This window comes from Fukomys damarensis, unplaced genomic scaffold (genome assembly GCF_012274545.1).
Source record: "Fukomys damarensis isolate Sample0158 unplaced genomic scaffold, DMR_v1.0_HiC HiC_scaffold_24, whole genome shotgun sequence".
Taxonomy (NCBI): domain Eukaryota; kingdom Metazoa; phylum Chordata; class Mammalia; order Rodentia; family Bathyergidae; genus Fukomys; species Fukomys damarensis.
The window spans coordinates 64,091,538-64,110,282 of NW_022900936.1; the positions used below are offsets into that span (position 1 = coordinate 64,091,538).

The window sequence follows — 18,745 nt, forward strand, 5'->3', positions numbered from 1 at the left end:
ATGAAAAAATAAACAGTTTGAGCAAGAAAACACTTGGTTTTTTAATTGCGAATTCATCTGTCTTAAAAGTTATACAAGTTTTCTACCCCTGCCTCTTTTCCATCATTTCTTTTTTTTCCTTTTTTAAAATTTAAATTGAATTTATTGGTACATTCTAGGTAGACAGTACAGTTACAGTCATTATTGGGATCTTGTACCTTTACATGACAGGTCTTGGTTCTCATTTTTTCCCCTTGTCCCCACCCTCCCTTCACCCCCTTCTCCCCTCCCCACCTTCAAACACTTTAATTCCATTTTTAAATTTTCTCATATTTTTTTCCTTTTCCCTTATTCCCCTTTCCCTATCCTTCTCACTGTCCCTACACTTTTGGTCCTTTTCTTCCTATTTCACGTTGCTAATTGTCCCGTTATCCATCATTTCTTTATATTCACTCATTTATTCATTCAATAGTCACTAATGTGTGCATTACACTTAGAATGAGTGCCTATTGTTAGGAGATGGAAAGGTATATTTCACATAGAGAGATTTGTAGTCAGACTCTCAGATTTCAATCTTAGTTTCCTACTCACAAGCCATATATCCTTGAGCAACTTCACAGGCCTTGGTCTTCCCATTAGTAAAATAGGGTGATAATAGCACTGCCTCAATTTACTATGCAGATTTATTTAATTAAGGGAGAAAATATGTTTAGCAATTATAAATTCTCAATAAAGATGCCCAGTGTAGTTAGGGTCCACTAGAAAAACAGATAAAGAGAGGGAAGGGAAGGGGAGGAGAAGGGATGGGAAGAAGGAACTGGCTTATGGCGGTTAGAAGTCCCATGATCTGTAGTTGGATAGCTGGAAAGCAAGTGATGTAGTTCTAGCCTGAGTGCAAAGCCTGGAGTTGCAGGAAGAACACATGTTTCACTTCAAGCCTGAAGGCAAAAAATAATTGCTCCAGCACTTAGACAGGAGGCATTCCTTTTCGTAGGAGGGTCTGCTTTTTTGTTCTGTTCAGAACTCCCATTGGCAGAGAGCTGCTCACCTTAGAAAGGACAACTGCTTTCCTCAGTTGGTCCATTCAGATATTCATCTCATCCAAAAGCACCCACACAGATACACCTAGGATGTTTCGCCAAATACCTGGGCCATGTGGCTACTGCTACTAGAACAAGCTGATTATGTCCGTTGTTCGTCTAGAGGCTCCTCTCCTGGATATGAGTCCAGTTGTTCTTTGCAGCTGATGGCTTGGGAATGTTCTTGCTCACTAACTTTGATCATTTAGATTTTCTCATACTGCAATGCTTCACCTGTTTCTTTGGTTTCACCTCATATCATTGTATCCAGCAGTGTCCTTACACAGTCACAATGCGTGCAGTTCACACTGACCAGCTCTTCCTCCTTTCTGCTGTTTGCCATCAGCACAGTGCCTCTAGGAGGAAAAAAAAAAGGTTTTTTTCATAATGCTTAAGTCTTATTCTGTCTTTCTCATGTTAGGAATTTATCCTGTAGGCAAAAAATTTGGTAATGGGATAGGAATGTTACTTAGTGGTAGAGTGCTTTTCTAGCATGTGTGGGGTCCTGGGCTTAATCGCCAGCAAAATGGACACATGCAGACACACACACACACACACACACACAGAGTTTGGTAGCAATAACATTAAAAGTCCCTTTTAAACTCTGAGAAATGTTTCTTTGTGCCATGCTACTGGTATTTTAATTTGTGATCTTGAATAACTGCTTCCTGGGAACCAATTTTGTCTTTTAGCAGCAGAGACATTTGACAGGAGATTTCTGAATTTGGAAGTTGAATTTATAAGTAAATTAGAGAGGGATTGTCCTAATTAAAATGGTAAGGGTGGAGATCCTACTGTTTTGGTTTTCCTCTGACCACCAGTGGCAACCTCTGGAGTGAGTTCTGGGAAAAATAGTTTGAAAACATCGAATCAGATGATCTCTAAACTTTCTTCGAGCTCTAACATATCAGGATCCCATTCATGCTATGGTTTTCATGGCTGTACTCCCTACTATTGATAACTGCCTAGGCTGGATGGTATCTGTGGTAAATGGGATGGGTTTATTTACTGAACACCTGTTTCTTTCTGATGTGCTTTCCTGGATTATTTAAGCTGCAGAATAAAAAGCTACGTTTCCAAGATGGCTTTGCCATTAGAGTTCTGGGAGTGACTTAGGCTCTGCCAATCAGATACACTTGTGCAAGAGTTAAATTGGCAACTGATTGAGTGGACAGAAAGGTTACATAGCACATGAGGCATCCTTTCCTTTGCCAATGTGAATTTGGCAGATGCAGTTTGGCTCTAGAGCCAGCCCCCCACTGTGACGCCTTCCTGATTCACCAGCTTCCAAGTAAGGCAGAGGCAGCAGCAACTCAGCCAACCAATTCTGTTGAGTCATCCTGAGCCTAGCATGATGTGAAGGAGGAAAAACACACAACTGAAGCTTCACTTTTCTGTGCTCTGCTTTGGGCTCATCCCTCCAGCCTTCCAGGGATTTTATAAACATTGGAACTAAATCCTTTCCTACTTGAAATAGTGGAGTGATTCCTTGAGCAGCCAGTAGACCCTCCCTGGTTCAGTGATCATCGGTCTTTACTAACTTCATTTCTCCTGTGACAGTCTCAGTGTCGCAAGAAGAGTTGCGGGCCCACCCCTTCACTGATGTGACACTCTCCTGTCATTTCTCCTTTGTGGAGGGCACAGAAAATCTTGAATTTTCTTGGGAAAGAGAAGACATCATAGAGGAATATGAAGTAGATGGTGACGAGCAATTTTACCGCTTTTTCCGGTACTATGATTTCTTTGAAGTTTTCACAAAGGTTGTATACCAGTTTCACAGTAACACAGAGCAACTAGAAGATCAAAATGCCATGTACGAAGGAAGAGTTTCGGTGGATCAAAATGAAATTTCTGAGGGGTCCCTGTCACTTCTACTAAGGAATGTGGGCTTCATGGATGAAGCAATGTACAAGTGCTCAGCCATCACACCAGATGGAAGAGGCGAAAGCACAATCAAGCTAATTGTAGAAGGTGAGGGGATTTTATGGATGAACTTGTTTTCAAGCTCTGTCTGTGTTCATAAGGATAAACTATAGGTTTCCTCTTCTACTCAAGTCACTTTAGGTTATGTTTATTTCTATCGTGAGAGTCAGGAGCTTGGTATGTCAACTCGTCTTAGCTAGAAATATTACTCTGAACAAGAGGTGCTGGATGTGTACCGTGTAATCATTCATTCATTAATTCATACAAAACAACATGAGCAGGATTGATCTAATCCAAAACTCTCTGAACAAGTTGTAACAGTAAACCCCCCTAATCTGCTCCAACACATTAGTCCTATCCGAAGACTCAGAAATTTGACATGGGGATTTAGTGAGAACAGCCATGCACTGGAGTCTGGAAGGCCAAGTTCTAATTCTGGATGGCTTTGGGCAACTTGTTTAGCTTCTCTGGGCTTCACTTTTCTCTATTAAAATGAAGGTCTGGCTGATCAGTGAATCTCCACGGTGTCCAGGGATCCTTACCCTTCACAGGATTGCTTGGATACCTGTCTTTTTCTGCCAGAGACCTCATGGAGTTTGGGGGGGTCGGTGTGGAAGAATTCGTCCAGGATAAGAGTTGGCAAAGATGGGGAGGTGGTGATGAGAACCACTTACTACCATCTGAGAATCTCAGCAGGGTATCAGAGACCAGTGGAGAATCTGGAATGAACCCACTCTAAGAAGAGAGATTTCAAACCTAAAGACAGCAGGGGTAGGTGAGAACTGGAGGGCAGGACCGTATTTGTATCCTGTTCTCTCATTATAAGCAATAATGCGCCTCCAGATGGGTAGGCTCTGTAAGGGGTTAATATAAAAACCAAGGGCAAGATTTCTGCTAGCCTGAGCCTCCTGGGGCTGAAAGTAAAAAGGAACTAATTGTTTTGTTATTTTTTTCCATCCAGACTCTGAAATGCCCCAGGTACAATTTGGCAAGATTGATGAGGAGGACGTGGCCATTTGCGTCTCCAAGGGCTGGTACTTTGCACCCAATGTGACCTGGTTGGACCGGGGTGAGAAGGACCTGAGTAATCACAGTACAGTTGAGATCCTGGAGGAGCAGATGAATGGCCTGTACCGGGTATACTCTGTGCTGAAATACCCAGTCAAGTTAAATGAGAAATATGTCTGTCATATCAAAGAGACAGACCAGAACTACAAGCCCTTCAGAATGATCCGCAGGTACCCCAGTAAGTACAAACCCCAGGGGAAGAGTGAAAGCTGTGCACCTCACCACAAACAAGTCAGTATTCATTAATATTTACTGAATGCCAAATGTATCAGGCACTTCTGGGCACTTTGGGGACTTAAAAAAAGCATCAGAACATAAGCTTGTAGCCTGGGGCAAGAGAAGATGATGAAGCAGTCTCTCTAGGTTTGAAAAAACACCACGCTTCAGGGACTGGCAGCTTTCACCCTGATGGATGTGGCTGTTACTATTGATGAGGCTTCTGGTCCTCTGCTAAGAATACCAGCTTTGTGATGTGACAGGCTTGAGTAGTCAGAGAAGCCATTCTCCAGCCTCTCATTAAAAGCCTGGGACTTCACATAGGTCATTTTAAGTCCTCACCTCAACCCTGCAAGGTAATTGTTGTTACCATCTTCCTTCTATTTGACAAAACCAAGAAGTTAAATAGTTCAAGAACATAGCTCATGAGCACAATATTTGAATTTCAGAAAACCAGCAAATGTCATAAGTGTGCATAGTAATTGTTATTTGTCAGGAATTCAATCTTTTATATTTTTCTGTGGTGTTAGGCTTTCCCACTGAGACACATCTCTAACCCTTTATTGATTTATCTAGTTTTAATTCCCTATCCATGTGTCTATTCAGAGAAAGGGTTTCATTAAGTTGCTCACTTGCCCAGTCTGGGCTCAAAGGTGTGATCCTCTTTCCTCAGGCTCACTGAGTGCTGGGATTGCAGGTATGCACCACTGTTCCTAGCTAGACATTCAGATCTAACTGGTTGTCCTATATTATATCTGGGAAAGCTCTATTTAAGAGATGGGGAAGTTGAACCTCTGAAATGAGGGGCAGGAGGGATTCATACTTCTCTGAAAGAAAAGAAAGAAGAAACTAAATTTCCCACCTGGTTTAGGAGGCTGGCATTGTGTAGGGCAGTGGTTCTCCACGCTTCATCCCCAAACCAACGACACTGGCACCAACCAGGAGTTTGAAGCAAAATATATCATGTACAGGTACAAATTCCCAATGGTGAATGTTATCATTATGTATATCTAAAATGTAGTGATAAAGGTTTTGCTTCAAGAAAAAAAAGTAAAACACATTCATGTACTTATCAGATGGAACAATCATATGGAGAAAAAGTAGGGAAGGTGGATTAGAAAGAGGGATGTGCGGGAAGGAGGGTTGTCACTTTGAAATGGGCTGTCCAGAGAAAACTTCATTGAGAGGCTAACTTTAAATAAACTCTTGAAGGAGGTGAGAGAGCCAGGCTCAGGTTGGGGGTGGAGGGCAAGGGCTGATAGATGTGAGGAATAGAAAGAAGGCCAGGCCTGTAGCTGGAATGGGGAGAGTTTGTGAGTATAGAACTTGAGATCAGAAAGACAGCCGGAAGCTAGACTGCCTAGCTGCCTAGGTAGGTGGTTGTGAGGGCTTTTGGCTTTTGCTTATACTATGGGAGGACTATGGGAAGAGATGCAAAGCCATTGGAGGATTTTGAACAGAGGAATGAAATGATCTGACTCATATTTTATATGTATCTTCCGGAGTAGACCCAAGAAGGTCAATAGTGGGAACAGGGTGACCAGTTGGGACTGCATTATAATAATCCAGATATGAGAAGGTAGTGACTCGATCCAAGGTGTTATTAGTGAAATTGGTATGAAATTGGATTATGTGTATATTTTTGAAGAAAGAGAAAGTAGGAATTGATGAAACAGTAGATAATAGATGTGGCATAGAGAGAGGAGTCAGTGATGACTAGGGAAGAGTCATTTGACCTGAGCAAATGAAAGAGCAGAAACATCATTTATTCTGATTAGGAAGTCCAGGAGTTGGTTTTCGATATCTCAAGTTAGAGATATTCATATGAGACATTTGAGGGGAAAATGTTGAGTGGTTAGTTAGATATGAAATCAGTTGGTAGAGAGGTCCATGATTACAACATAGATCTGGGAGTAATCAACCTGTAGATGGTGTTTCAAATGATGAAAGTAGATGGGCTCCCCCAAGAGAGTAGGCATAGATGGAAAAGTGATTCAGGAGCTAAGCTCTGGGACCTACCAACATTTATAGGTCAGGAGGATGAAAAGAAATCAGTGAAGGAGAACGGGCAGGAGTAGACAGGAAAGAAAACAGGAAACTAGGAGTGTGTCATAACTTGGAAGCCAAAGAAAGACAGAAAACATGTTAGAGAGGAGGGAATGCTCAACTGTGTGGAAAGCCACTGAGGGGTCAAGTAAGGTGAGGACTGAGAAGTGACTATTTGAAAGAAGGAACACAGACAGTTTGGGCGATTAAGAAGACATCACTGGAGCACTAATGTGGAGGATAGTTTGCTTTGTAGAAGGGCAGCAGAGAAATGTGTGCTAATTGGAAAACTGATAGTGTTTTGCTTGAGACAGGGTCTCACTATGTAGTTGAGACTGACCTGAAACTCACAATGTAGCCCAGGCTGGTTTTGAATTCACAGTCTTCCTCCTGCCTCAGCCTCCCGAGTGCTGGGATTATAGGAATACACCACCACACCCAGCACTTTTCATTTTCTTTCAGATGGAAGAAGAAACAACATGTTTGTATGTTGATAGTGAACATACGAGGAAGGCAAATTTGACTGTGCAAGAGAAAGGGAAGAGTTGCTGAGTAATGTCTTATATTACATAGGAGGATAGGTCTAAATCATAGCTAGATGGATTAGTCTTAGGTAAGATAATGTAAAAGAAAGTAAGATAGTGTGTAGCATAGATGCAGAAATGTGGATTGTATGGTAGTGAGAGTTCATAAGAATTCTCTTCTGTTGCTTCTAATTTTCTAAGAGAAATTAGGATGCATATCATCAGCTGAGAATGAGGCTAGGGGTGGTAGTGTGGGGGTGTAAGAATGAAATAGTCATCTAGGAAGATAGGAAGGAAGAACTAAAGAAATACAATAGGCTTCTTGGGTGGTAGGTCATGAAATGAAAGTGAGAACACTAGGCATGGTTGTGTGTTTTTCTCCAGCCTCATTTATCTGCTTGAGTGTAGACACAGGGTGGAAAAACTAGTTTAACCAGATGCTGAGGTTTTGCCATGATGCATGGCAAAGACAGATGCAAGTTAGATAGTGATTATAATGATCAACTGTAGAACATGAATTGGATTAGGAAGGATGAAGCACAAAAAGTGGGTAAAGCGATCAAAGGGTTGCCTCTAACATGAAACTCCTGCCTTTCGTGTTTTCTTCCCCCTCCACCTCTTTTTTTTTTCAGAGAGAAGATATCCCCCATCATATGACTATTATTAAGAGATGTGAATAACATCTGCTCAAGGATCTGTCTTCCTTTAAACCACTGGAGCTCCTGATATTTTTGTGAATGATCTATTTTTTTGTCCTTGGCAAAAAAAAAATTACTGATCATAAACAGAAAAAAGGTAGGAGGTAAGAGGTCTAGTATGTTACTTACTAGTTAAAACAATAGAAGCTTCCATGTTTTGCCTGTCTTATGCCTGTATGTTGAAGTCTTATTTCTTCATTTCTATTTTTATTTAGAAGTTACCTTTATTTGATCTCATGCATAACATGCCAGATTCTGAATAAAATTTAAAAATCTTAAGTGCAGAATAAAGGAGAGAAAAACTCCATGAATGGTCTAATTTGTGTTTATTCCACTGGTGTGTGCTTCAGTGATGGATGGCTTGTTGGGAAGTTCAGAGCAGAGAAATTCTGTTCTGCCTTTCCTCTAAGTCAGTTTTGTTTTGTTTCTGGTAACAATGCTACATGGGCATTTTGGTAACACAAAGGGGAACCTGAGAATCAAGCACTTAAAAAAAAATTATTGTCTTAGCTAGTTGATGCTGAGACAAAATACCCAACACCCAAAGTTAAAGGAGGCAGTTTATAGAGATTTATTTGGCTCTTTTGTCAAAGATGAGGTGGCTGGGTGTATCTGGAGTTGTTTCTGCATCTTCTAATCTGCTTGACTGATCTCTTGGGTCTGTTTCTTGGCCAGTACCATGCTGTTTTTTTTTTTTTTTTTTTTTTTTTAAATCACAGTAACCTTGTAGTATAGTTTTAGGTTGGGGATTGTGATATCTCCTACCTTGTCTTTGTTGCCTAGAATTGCTTTTACTATTCTAGGTCTCTTCTGGTTCCAAATGAATTTTTGGATTATTTTCTCAGATCTGTGAATCATGCTGTGGGAATTTCATTTGGGACTGCACTGAATCTATACAGCAGTTTTGGAAGTATGGCCATTTTCACTATATTGGTTCTTCCTACCCAGGAGCAAGGGATGTCTTTCCATTTTCTGATATCCTTTTTGATCTCTTTTTTCTGAGTGCTGTAATTTTCAAAGTAGAGGTCTTTGATTTCTTTCACTAGGTTGATTCCTAGGTATTTCATTTTTTGGATGCTATTGGGAAGGGATTTATTTCTCCAGTTTCTCTCTCAGTGAGTCTGTTGGTTGTGTACAGGAAGGCTATTGATTTTTGTGCATTGACCTTGTATCCAGCTACTCTACTAAATTTGGTTATTAAGTCTAGAAAACTTTTGGTGGAGTTCTTGGGGTCTTCTATATGAAGTGTCATGTTGCTTGCAAATAATGACAATTTAACATCTTTGTTTCCTATCTTTATTCCTTTTAATTCTTCCTCTTGTCTAATTTCTGTGACTAATGTTTCCAAACAGGAAACAGGAGTGGTGATAGTGGGCATCCTTGTCTTGTTCCTAATTGAAGGATTTCAGTTTTTTAACCATTTAGTATGATGTTGGCTCTTGGTTTGTCATAGATCCTTTTTATCAGGTTGAGATAGAGACCATCTATTCCAGTTTTCTTTAGGGTTTTATCATGGGTGTTGGATTTTGTCAAATGCTTTTTCTGCATCTATTGAGTTGATCATATGGTTTTTGTCCTTGGCTGTATTAATATAGTATATTACATTTATTGATGTACATGTGTTGAACCATCCCTGTATCCCTGTGATGAATCCTACTTGGTCAGTGTGTATGGTCTTCTTGATCTTCTGTATTCTGTTTGCCAATATCGAGGATTTTTGCATTTATGTGCACTAGTGAGATTGGCCTATAATTCTCTTTTTAGGTAGGATCTTTCTCTACTTTGAGGATCAAGGTGGTGCTTGCTTCCAAGAACGAATTTGGGAGTATTACTTCCCTTTCAATTTCATTGATGAATGTAATCTATAGTGGCAGTAGTTCTGTAAATGTCTTGTAGAATTCATCAGTGAAGCCATGACCCAGGCATTTCTTCATTGGTATGTTTTTAATTACGTTTTCAATTTCATTGATTGATATTGGGTTGTTTTCTTCTGTGTTTTTCTTCTTGTTGGCATATTGATTCTCAAAGTAGGTATTGATGATCCCTTGGATTTCTGTTGAGTCCATTATAATTTCACTCTCTACATTCCTAGTTGCATGGATTTGGGCCTTTTCTTTTCTTTTTTTGATAAAATTGATCAAGGGTTTGTCAATTTTGTTTATTCATTCAAAGAACCAACTCTTGAGCTGGGGATTTAGCTCAGTGGTTCTGCTGCCTGCCTTGCAAGTGCAAGGATCTCAGTGAGTCTGTTGGTTGTGTACAGGAAGGCTATTGATTTTTGTGCATTGACCTTGTATCCAGCTACTCTACTAAATTTGGTTATTAAGTCTAGAAAACTTTTGGTGGAGTTCTTGGGGTCTTCTATATGAAGTGTCATGTTGCTTGCAAATAATGACAATTTAACATCTTTGTTTCCTATCTTTATTCCTTTTAATTCTTCCTCTTGTCTAATTTCTGTGACTAATGTTTCCAAACAGGAAACAGGAGTGGTGATAGTGGGCATCCTTGTCTTGTTCCTAATTGAAGGATTTCAGTTTTTTAACCATTTAGTATGATGTTGGCTCTTGGTTTGTCATAGATCCTTTTTATCAGGTTGAGATAGAGACCATCTATTCCAGTTTTCTTTAGGGTTTTATCATGGGTGTTGGATTTTGTCAAATGCTTTTTCTGCATCTATTGAGTTGATCATATGGTTTTTGTCCTTGGCTGTATTAATATAGTATATTACATTTATTGATGTACATGTGTTGAACCATCCCTGTATCCCTGTGATGAATCCTACTTGGTCAGTGTGTATGGTCTTCTTGATCTTCTGTATTCTGTTTGCCAATATCGAGGATTTTTGCATTTATGTGCACTAGTGAGATTGGCCTATAATTCTCTTTTTAGGTAGGATCTTTCTCTACTTTGAGGATCAAGGTGGTGCTTGCTTCCAAGAACGAATTTGGGAGTATTACTTCCCTTTCAATTTCATTGATGAATGTAATCTATAGTGGCAGTAGTTCTGTAAATGTCTTGTAGAATTCATCAGTGAAGCCATGACCCAGGCATTTCTTCATTGGTATGTTTTTAATTACGTTTTCAATTTCATTGATTGATATTGGGTTGTTTTCTTCTGTGTTTTTCTTCTTGTTGGCATATTGATTCTCAAAGTAGGTATTGATGATCCCTTGGATTTCTGTTGAGTCCATTATAATTTCACTCTCTACATTCCTAGTTGCATGGATTTGGGCCTTTTCTTTTCTTTTTTTGATAAAATTGATCAAGGGTTTGTCAATTTTGTTTATTCATTCAAAGAACCAACTCTTGAGCTGGGGATTTAGCTCAGTGGTTCTGCTGCCTGCCTTGCAAGTGCAAGGACCAGAGTTTGATCCCTGGTACAAAAAAAAGAAAGAGAGAGAGAGAGAGAGAGAGAGAGAGAGAGAGAGATAAAAAAATAAACAAAGAACCAACTCTTTGCATCATTGATTTTTTTTGTATCAGTCTCTTAGTCTCCATTGCATTGATTTCTATTCTAATATTTATAATTTCCCCCCTTGTATGAGCTTTTGATTTGTCTTGCTCTTCTTTTTCTAGAAACTTGAGGTTTAAAATCAAGTTGTTTATTTGAGCTTGCTTTGTTTTCCTAATATAAGTGTTCACTGCTATGAATTTCCCTCATAAGACTGCTTTCATTGTGTCCTATAAATTCTGATGTGTTGTATTGGCATTGTCATTTAATTGTAGAAACTAATTTCTTCTCTGACTCATTGGTTGTTCAAAAGTGTTTTGTTCAATTCTCATGTATTTTTGAAGTTCTTATGTTTTTTTTCCTATTGATCTCCAATTTCATCACACTATGGTCTAATAATATACAGGGGATAACTTCAATTCTTTTGCACTTACTTAAACATGTTCTGTGAATGAGTATGTAGTCTATTTTGGAGAATGATCCATGTGTAGCCGAAAAGAATATGTATTCTGATTTTGCAGGGTAGAACACTCTTAAATATCTGTTAAGTACATTTGTTCAAGAACTTGGGTGAGTTCTAATATTTTGTTGTTTAATTTTTGTCTAGTTGATCTGTCTATTTGTGACAGTGTGGTACTGAGCCCCCCCCTACTATTGTATTAGTACTTATTTGATTCTTCATGTCCATTAATATTTGTTTTATATTAACTAGTATTTGGTATATATATATGTGTGTGTGTGTGTGTGTGTATATATATATATATATATATTTATGATTGTCTTCTCTTCCTCTTGGATTTTTCCCTTTTCAAGGATGTAGTGGCCTTTGTCTCTCTTAATTAGTGTTGGTTTGAAATCCATTTGATCTGCCAATAGGATAGTGACTCCAGCTTTTTTGGGGGGTTCCTGTTGCATGGAGTATTGTTTTACACCTTTTAACTTTCAGTCTATGAGTTTATTCTTGAATTAAGTGTGTTTCTTATATGTAGCCTATTGTTGGATCTTGCTTTTTGATCCATTACATCAGTTTATTTCTTTTGATTGGTGAATTGAGACAATTACCATTGATGGTTATAACTGATATGTATTCACTTGTCCTTGTCATGGCCTTTTCTTGTTGTTGGTGGTTGGTTCTTTTGTTTTTTATTTTTCCCTCGCTCCCTTTAATTTTTTTCCTTGCCTGTTATATTTGCTCTGTTGGCCCTTAGGGAGTTGTGGTCCTCGTTTTCTTTTTCTAGGATATTGTTTGGAGTGTTTATGAAATTTCTCAGGTGTTCTTTGTCATGGAAGCATCATATTTTCCCATAAATTTTGAAAGATAGTTTTGCAGGATACATCAGCCTAGGTTGGAGGTTGTTTTCTTTTAGGACTTGCAATATCTCACTCCAAGCTCTCCTTGTCCTGAGCATTTGTGTTGAAAAGTTTGCTGTGATTCTGATGGGCTTTCCTTTACATATGACTTGTTTTTTTTTTTTTTTCTCTGTTTGTAGTATTTTATTCTTCTGTTGGGTTTCTGGGATCTTGATTATTATTTGTCTATGTGTAGATTTTTTTTGATCATGGCTAGTTAGAATCCTATATGCCTCCCTTTTCTGTATGCCAAATTCTTTCCCTCTGGGAAATTTTCTATCATTAATTCTGTGAACAATTTTTTATGTCATTCATCTTACTCCTGCTACTTCATGGATTCCTATCAGTCTTACATTATTCTTCTTCGCATCAGCTAAGAGTTGTTGAATTGATTTCTCATGGTCCTTTACTGTTTTTAAGAGATCTCTCTTTTCATGGTACTGACCACAATCCTATCCTCTATGGCTGAAATTCTATCTTCACATTCACTCATTCTGCTGTGAATGCTTCCTATAGAGTTTTTAATCTCCTGAATATCTGTCTGAATCTCTTTCATGAATTCTATTTCTTTCCTATGTTGGGCAATTCAGGGTTTCCATTTGTTTCCTATGCTGGGCATTCATGGTTTCCATCATGGTCTAAGTTCATCTTTTTTTTTTAAATCTGTTTTTGTTCTAGAGTCTGTAATCATGTCTTTCATTCTTCTCACCATCGCTGTGGTTATCTGGGGAAGTATTTCTGTTTTGAATTTTTCTAGAGCCTCATTCTTCTGTTTTTTTACCTTCCTGTGCTATTGGTGCAGGGTGTCTAGATGGTTGACTGTCAGACTTTTCCATCTCATTTCCCCCAGAGTTTACCTTTGGTGGGGTGGAAGTCTGTGTTTGTGTCTTGTTTAAATGTCTTCTCTTTTCTGTTTTTGTTGTTGGTCCTGTCCTTGGTTTAATTCCTGGGTTAATACTTTAATCTTCCAGATACAGCTAGTTTTTAGGTTTTGAGTCTCTAGTGTCTTTGAGGCAATCTCATTTTCATTATATCAGGGAGGACAACTGCTTAGGTCAATCACAACACTTTAGCCTGAGTGATACAATCAGCAACACAGAAGCATCAAGCACAGCTTAGAAAATGACAATTTGTGGTAGTTAGTAGTCCATCACCTTTAACTGTATCAATTAAATCAGAATCAAGGACCAGCCCAAAATATGTTTTTTTTTAATTTTTATTGAGTTTATTGGTACAATGTAGGTATACAATACAATTACATTCATTATTGGGATCCTGTACCTTTACATGATAGGTCTTGATTCTCATTTTTTCCCCTTGTCCCTGCCCTCCCTTCACCCCCTCCTCCCTTCCCCATTTACAAACACTTTATTTCCATTTTTTCATTTTCCCATATTTTTTTCCTCTCCCTTATTACCTTTCCCCTACCCTTCCCACTTTCCCTACACCTTTAGCCCTTTTCTTCCTATTTCACATTATTAATTATCTCATTAGGATCTTGTGTACTATTATAGTTTTTCACACCAGAGAAGCTATTCGGTATTTCATTTAAAGAAATCTCTATATGAACATTAAAAATAGGGAATTGTAAAATAAAACTAAAAAGGAAAGTAAAAGAGAAAAGGCAATGATGTAAAATTAAAATAATCCTTAATTCTGAAGATGGAAATGGTCCTTGAACACGTTTAAGTTGCTTCTTGCTCTTGTAGTCTTATATTATTCTCTTTTTTCATTATTCAGATAATACTTTAATTTCTGTAATCAAACTCATGTAGATATGATCTTACATATTTAATACAGTGCATTACCCCTGTACAAATGGAAAAAAATTAACATTTCTAGACCAATATGGCTATTAATTTCTGTACAATGCCAACTCAGCGCAGTAAATTGGGATAACTTTTTCCAAAGTCGACAGCACAGTTAAAGTTTCCAAAAATTAAAATTTTATATATATGTATATATATAGATTTATATTTATATAAAAAGACCAATAATGGCAGTATGTTATGCATCAATCACATTATTAATTATCTCATTAGGATCTTGTGTACTATTATAGTTTTTCACACCAGAGAAGCTATTCGGTATTTCATTTAAAGAAATCTCTATATGAACATTAAAAATAGGGAATTGTAAAATAAAACTAAAAAGGAAAGTAAAAGAGAAAAGGCAATGATGTAAAATTAAAATAATCCTTAATTCTGAAGATGGAAATGGTCCTTGAACACGTTTAAGTTGCTTCTTGCTCTTGTAGTCTTATATTATTCTCTTTTTTCATTATTCAGATAATACTTTAATTTCTGTAATCAAACTCATGTAGATATGATCTTACATATTTAATACAGTGCATTACCCCTGTACAAATGGAAAAAAATTAACATTTCTAGACCAATATGGCTATTAATTTCTGTACAATGCCAACTCAGCGCAGTAAATTGGGATAACTTTTTCCAAAGTCGACAGCACAGTTAAAGTTTCCAAAAATTAAAATTTTATATATATGTATATATATAGATTTATATTTATATAAAAAGACCAATAATGGCAGTATGTTATGCATCAAAGCAGCAACAGCTTTTCTAGGTTCTGCAGTCATCTGAACAAAATTATAGACATTCAGCACACTCCATTTAAAAAACAAAATAAAAAAAACAAAGAGAAGAATAATACCCAGAAAACAGCAAAGTTCTATTGCTGTCGTGGGACCTGGCACCATTTTTTTTTTATTAGCATCTTAATCATCATCTGGAGAGAGAACATTCTAGAGTAACATCATTAAAAATGGCTCTGATAAAGCACGGTCCCTACTATGTATCATAAAGCAGGTACAAGATATTTTACATTCACAGAGGTATGATACAGTGCTGTCCTACATCTATAATACTAGAATCAGTTTTGGTTTGAAATTTACTTTGTCTGCAACTAAGATTGCTACCCCTGACTTTTCTGGGCTCCTGTCACATGGAGAATTGTTTTCCATCCTTTCACTTTCAGTCTATGGGCTTTTTTTTTGCACTAGGTGTGTTTCTTGTATAAAACATATTGTTGGATTTTGCTTCTTATTCCATTCTGCCAGTCTATTTCTCTTGATTGGTGAGTTGAGGCCATTGACATTGATGGTTATAACTGATATGTACTGACTTATTATTGTCCTGTTATGGCCTTTTGTTGACTCTTTTTACTTTTTCACCTTCTCCTTTTAGTTTCTTGCCTTGCCTATTTGATTTGCTCTGTTGGGCCTAATCATTGTCTTTTTCTAGGATGTTGTTTAGAATTGCTTGTAGTGCTGGTTTGGTATTCATGTAGTTTCTCAGGTGTTCTTTGTCTTGGAAGTATCTTATTTCCCCATCCATTTTGAAAGAGAGTTTTGCAGGATACATCAGTCTAGGTTGAAGGTTGTTCTCTTTTAGTACTTGAAATATCTCACTCCAGGCTCTCCTTGCCCTAAGGGTTTGTGTTGCAAAGTCTGCTGTGATTCTGATGGGCTTTCCTTTGCATGTGACTTGTTTTTTTTTTTCTCTGTTTGTAGTATTTTATTCTTCTGTTGGGCTTCTGGGATCTTGATTATTATATGTCTAGGTGTAGATTTTTTTTTTATTGTTGGTGCCCTATATGCCTCACTTATCTGAATGTCAAATTCTTCCCCTCTGTTTGGGAAATTTTCTGTCATTTTTTTTCTTTGTGAACAGCTTTTTAAAGTCATTTGTATTTTCTTCTGCTACTTCATGGATTCCTATCAGTCTTGTTATTCTTCTTTGTATCATCTAGGAGTTGCTGGATTGATTTCTCACCTCTCTTTTCACGGTCACTGACTGCAATCTTATCTTCTATATCTGAGAGTCTATCTTCACATTCTTTTATTCTGTTGTGTACACTTTCAATGGAGTGTTTAATCTCCTGGATATATCTGTTTGAATCTGTTTTATGGATTCCATTTCTTTACTATGTTGGGCTTTTATTGTGTCCATTTCTTTCTTATGCTGGGCCTTCATGGCTTCTATCATGGTGCTGAGCTCATCTATTTTTTTGTCAGTTTCTGTTCTAGAGTCTTGGATCATGACTTTCATTTTGCTCACCATCTCTATGGTAATTGTTACTTCCTGTGCTTTGAGTTCAGGGTGTCCTGGTGGTTCACTATAGGCCTTTTCATCCTCATTTGTTCTACTGCTTGCCATTGGTGAACTGGAAGTCTGTCTTTGTGTCTTGCTTAAGTGTTTTCTCATTTTTATTTTTGTTGTTGGGCTGTCCTTGGTTTAATCTCTGGGTTTTCACCCAAATCTTCCTGATATAGTTGCGTCCTAGCTTCTGGGTCTCTAACGACCCACAGACATTCTCATCTGTATAACATCAGAGAAAACAGCTCATCAAATCAACCACAATCCTTTATCCCAACTGATACAATCAGTAACACATTGTGATCAAGCACAACTTGGAAACTGACCGCCTGTGGTAGTCACTAGTCTATCACCCTTAAACCATTTGAATTAAATTGAAATCAAGCAGCAGTCCAAAAACATGTCTGCAGTGAACAAACTTTTCAATATAGTACATTTACCATTTAGGATGGGGGCTCAGACAGAGCTAGGACTCAAGACCCTTGATCTCAGTTAGCTGATGGTTGAACCCTATGATGCAGACTGACCTTGGGCTGCAAGGCCCAGATTGAATTCCCCAACATTCTGAACAGTTGAACTCCACACCGTTCTACTACAGGTTTCCCATGCCCTTTCTTTAAAGATATTCAAATTTGGGAACTCAGAAAAATACCCTCTATGACCACCTCTGCCTCTGCAGAGTGGGCCCAAAGACTGGCTCAATCAGGAGGTTTGTGGGGGGGGGGGGTGTTGTAGGGGAGTATCTTCCTGGTGCTGGAGCAATGGTGGCTCCTGGTGGGGGAAGGCGTGGCTATCCTTCCCGTCGTGGATCAGGGCCCAGGCAGCCCTCCTGGTGCTGGAGGGATGGTGGCTCCTGGTGGGGGAAACCCAAAATATGTTTATTGTGAATAAACTCTTCAGTATAGCCTTCAGGATGGGGATTTAGAAGGAGTTGGGGAGGGAGAGATAGAATAGAGAAAGGTTATAAGTGAGGTCAGAAGACACAGGAAGATCACACAAAATCTAGGGAGCTGTTAAAGAGAAGAGAAGAAAGAACAAAATATACCCAAGAACAGAACAAACTAACATAAATAGGAAGGCTAGAGACTGTAATCACTTCCTTTTAAAACTTATGGCAATTGAGAGAAGGAAAGAGAGAAGAAAAGGAAAAGAAAAAAATAAATTTGAATTAGGGTAGGAACAAGAACAAAAAGAATAATGGAGATCAAGGTGGGAGAGAGAGTAAGAGAGAAAGAAAAGAAAATAAGAAAAAGAAGATTAAAAAAGGAAAAATTTGAGAAAAGATATAGATAAAAAAATTTAAGTGTTTAAAGATAAGAGAAAAATATTACTTTGAAAATAAAAAATACAAATAGAAATAGCGGGTCTCCTTCAGGGTGTGCCTCTGTTGACACAATAGACAGCGTGGGCAGGAGTGTGCAGGTCTAAGTTAATTAGTCTCAGTAAGCCAGCAGCTGACCCCTGAGGTTCAGGTTGGTTTCTGGCTGCAAGGCCCAAATTGAGATCTCTGACCTCCTGCTGGGTCAGACTCTTCAAGGTTTTTTCTGCAGGTTCCAGCTGTGTTTCTCCTGAAGTTAGACTAGGTTCTGATGTGAGGTGCTGGACCCTCCAACTTACCAACTATGGTGGGTTGATGTGCCTTTATCACAGATTTTCTTTACTTTTCCAGTGGGCTTCCATTTTCATCAAGGAGCCTTAGGCCCTCTTTCGCTTGTTCAAGGGGGTGGGGCATGAACAATGCTGTGTTGGCACCTGTGTGGCTGGGCTCCTCTGGTGCACTGGGCTGAAGGGACAGGCCAACCGGAGGTTTGGGATCTGCTGTTGGTCTCCTCTGGCTGCTGGGCTCTACTTATAGCTTTTTTTGAGACAGGGCCTCCTTATATACTTCAGGCTGGCCTTGGATTCATTATATAACTCCGGATGGCCTCAGACTTGGGGCAATCCTTATGTTTCTGCCTCCCAAGTACTGGGATTACAAACATGCACCACCATGCCTGGCTTTCTGGTCACTTTTTAAAGCAGTCCTGGAAGTCTTCTTTTTATGGGTGTCTTTATGTTGGGTGATCAAAAATGTTATATACTATTGCCAAGTGCCATCCAACTGAGAGGTAGGCTTGTAAAAACATCACAGGGTGTTCTCATCTACCTTATTCACCAAATGTGGCACCATGCAACCTCTGGTTCTTTGCACTCACGAGAAAGAACTTCCAGAACTGCTTCAGAAAGTGGAAAGAATGTTAGGATACATATGTTTGAAGTGTGTATGTAGGGAGGTATTTTGAGAGGAGTAAGT

At 38.5% G+C, this 18,745-nt stretch overlaps 1 protein-coding gene across 1 annotated transcript; it reads left to right on the forward strand.

The window, feature by feature from the left end:
• Positions 1-2,581: 2,581 nt before the first annotated feature.
• On the forward strand, positions 2,582-7,553 carry LOC104866293 (butyrophilin subfamily 2 member A2; the record flags this gene model as incomplete). Its single annotated transcript, XM_019208343.2, has 3 exons — positions 2,582-3,029; positions 3,943-4,227; positions 7,468-7,553. Coding segments are annotated over 3 exons (768 nt in total), but the record flags the coding sequence as incomplete, so codon positions are not given.
• Between the last annotated feature and the right edge of the window lie 11,192 nt (positions 7,554-18,745).